The sequence below is a fragment of the Aphidius gifuensis genome, linkage group LG5 (genome assembly GCF_014905175.1).
Source record: "Aphidius gifuensis isolate YNYX2018 linkage group LG5, ASM1490517v1, whole genome shotgun sequence".
NCBI classification, from domain to species: Eukaryota; Metazoa; Arthropoda; class Insecta; order Hymenoptera; family Braconidae; genus Aphidius; species Aphidius gifuensis.
Window position 1 is genome coordinate 12,964,201 of NC_057792.1, and position 3,395 is coordinate 12,967,595.

The 3,395-nt window shown below is 29.9% G+C and overlaps 1 protein-coding gene across 1 annotated transcript; it reads right to left on the reverse strand.

The window, feature by feature from the left end:
* Positions 1 to 853: 853 nt before the first annotated feature.
* Positions 854 to 2,089, reverse strand: LOC122856409. The gene has a single exon (XM_044158079.1). It carries the CDS (start codon positions 2,087 to 2,089, stop codon positions 854 to 856), a length of 1,236 nt encoding a protein of 411 aa, XP_044014014.1.
* Positions 2,090 to 3,395: the final 1,306 nt, after the last annotated feature.

A 3,395-nucleotide genomic window follows, 5' to 3' on the forward strand; every position in this document is an offset into this window, starting at 1 on the left:
ATATAAAAGTAAAATAAATATCTATAAACCAATGTTGTATTTTAAAAAAATGTTTCTTTATTTATTTTTAGTTTTACAAAATTCATTATGTTTTTTGATTAATATTGGATCTATAATTTCACTTAATTTTTTAATCCGCATTTGAAATCTTTCATGATCTCGAGCCATTGTTTCCCATTCTCCACGTCTTGCTGATCGATAGGCATACGCCCATGTATACATCACGTGTACGGTAGTGGTAGTAATACATGCATCTTTTGAATAATATTGATTGCAGAATTTTTTGATTAGTTTTCTCAATATCTTCTGGACATTCGAGTTTGAAATATTTTATTGTTGATTTTTGAATGTTTTCTTCTGGTTTTATTTTATTTTTATTATCCATTTGTTTATTATTTGTCAATTAAAACTTGTAGTTAATATTTAGGTCGATGATCTCCTACTGAGCCATATTTACCTTGCTTTACATAACCATAATATGGTTCAGAACCTCGCAATGATTTAGATATTTCAAAATAATTTTTCCTCGATTCTTTTTCAACTTTTGATTCGTATTGCATTCCACTTGAACGCGAGGAGCTATTACCACTTGTATTTTTATCCATTATTTCGAAGCAAAACGTTTTTTTAAAATTATTTTCCTTTTTTTGACCAAGCAGAAAAAAGTTTAGAATCTTTAGATTTCGGTTCGTTGTATTGTTGTTGTTTTCTCTCTTCTTTTTCAGCTTTTGTCTCTTTGATCAAAGGAGTTTTATCAGAATATTCGTCAGTAGATTTATTTTTTTTAAACATTTCGATGTTTACTCCATAAAAGTTAAACATTGAATGAAAGATTTTGAGTTTAGGATTAAATTTAAACTAATTTTCTGACGGAGCCACTGATTGGATTGTACTCGACAATGCGATCATGTAATATTAAACAATAAGCCGATGTTTCAGCGGGAAACTGTTCGAATGATTCGAATTCAAGTCGTATATCAACGGGTCCAGATTTTAAAAATTCATTTTGTTTTGAACAATCAATCACAATAAGAGGAGCCTGATCTATGTATTCTTTTTTTGTTAATAATGGTTCTGACTCTTTTCCGTAATACGAAACTTGAAATTGAGCAAACATGTCATATAATAAAGCATATTGATTTTGTGTTATGTTAATATTAAGATTACCATATGGATATGATTGAGAATTCAAGAAAAGTTTAATATCTCTCATCTTACAATGATCAAAAAGACTGGCATCTTTATTTGCAACATTTTTTCGTGCTGTTTGAAAACCAACGATGACGTATCTTGGTTTTTCAAGTTGTGTTGATGTTTTAACACTCCAAATATGCTTTGTTGTTGCTGGTAGCAAAGGATAATCATACAGCTCCCAAGTACGAAAACTCATTGCTATAGATGGATCTTTTGCAATAAAATTAAGTAATTGAATTTTTTGTTTGTCTGACACTCGTATATATGGCACTATCCACTCAATTTTTTCCAAACTAATTTTTACATTTTCAGCAGCAGCAGCAGCAGCAGCATCAGCAACAGTTGTCTGTTTATATGCGTTTGTATCTGTATTCGATCTTACAATAATAAGTTCATGCTTTGCATTAATAATTATTTTACGATAATCTTCAGCGAAACCTAATAATATACTCAATGGAATGGATATATTAAAATTTCCTTCATTATCAAATATTTTTTCATCGTTTATCCAGCCTGCATTTTCAAGAAATGCTTTTTGATTAGGGTTAAATGATACATATCCTTTCATTAAAGTTGTAAGACCAACATTTTTACTACGATCAACTTCAATGCCATTTATTTCATAACGAATTTCTTCAAACATATGAGCAATTGACATTTTAACAAGAGAAGTTGTAGCAGCGACAGCAGTTCCATTACTTTTTGTAAATTTTCCTGTAATATGTAGTGAACTTTTACTTGGTAATAAACACAAGTCTTGATGTTGAACTCCAATTCTTATTTCATCACTATTATTAAATTTTGAAGCGCCATATGGCAGATGAGTGTGAAGCTCATAATGAGCGACTGATTCATCAAATATTATAGGTTTTTGAATATTTAAGATTTCTTCCATGGTTGAAAGCAAAGAAAACAACAAAATTGTATAACTACTTTTTCTTTTTTAGTTTTAAACCGAGATTTTTCAGAAACTGAATGTTCTGACGTGTTATCACTTTCAGAGGTCTTTGAAGACTGCTTGACTTTTGGCATGTCAATTGATTTTTATAACTCTGTCCATAAACTTTTCTAGTGAAAACGATTCCCATTATTATAGGCGCTTTACATGCAAACGTATTGTTATAGTTTCTCCTCGAAAATTCACTAAGTCTCCGTCTTGATCAACAATTTTTAATTGAATATTGTGTATTGCTTGTACGGTGATTGGAAGATAAATGACATGCGATGGCACTTCTATAATCTTATATCCTTTTGGAACACAAGGAAAAAATTCATGAATCGTGTGAACTGGTCGATCATTCATGTAAGCACCTGTCGTTATATTACATTCAATACGCAAAGCATTGACTTTATAATAGTAACAGTCAAATCTGATTTATGCACAACATTTGGCGTTAATATTTGTGATGAAAATAACAATCGACCTATGGTATTATTTTCTTGGAAATTTATAAAATTATCATACATTTATTTCACCAATTCATTTGTATTAGCTTTAATACTCAGAGAAATTTCTGGTAATTCTTTATATAGTCTTCAATATCTTCAATTTCATAAGTGCCAGTAGGTATTGTAATTATATAGTCACCTACATGAAATTTATTATTGTATTCATCAATATTTGGTATTGAATTGAATGTTAATAATTCAACGAGTCCCATAACATAATTTTTATCTTTAGATAATTCTATTGGTGGAAAATATTGAGCCTCTAGAATCGAGGAGGCTCCAGACAGTGTTAGCGTGAACGAATCACTCATGACTAATATTAAAACTGTATGTACATATGTATTTATAATTAGCTAAAAAACATAAATGACCACATATAACTGTATCATATTTTTGATAATTCTTATAATTATATTTAATGCTACCAACACCGAGATATTTTTTAAGTTCTTCGGGAGGACCTAAGTCTCCAAAACTATCAAAATAAATAACTTGATCATTTTTTTTTTTATACGCAACCCAGTGTGTGCCGGGACCATCTTTATCATCAAGATTGATTATTGATGACTCATATTTCCTAGGACCTGATTAGGTTTCATAAATATACCTCGAAAAATGGAATTTTAAAATTTTGCATATTTGATGAGATCAATATCAGTCAACGCTCGATGTGGGTTTCCATGTTTTTGATGGCTTAAAAATAAACCAAATCCTTTTTATGAGGCTGCAAAAATACCATTTCCCAAAGCAAT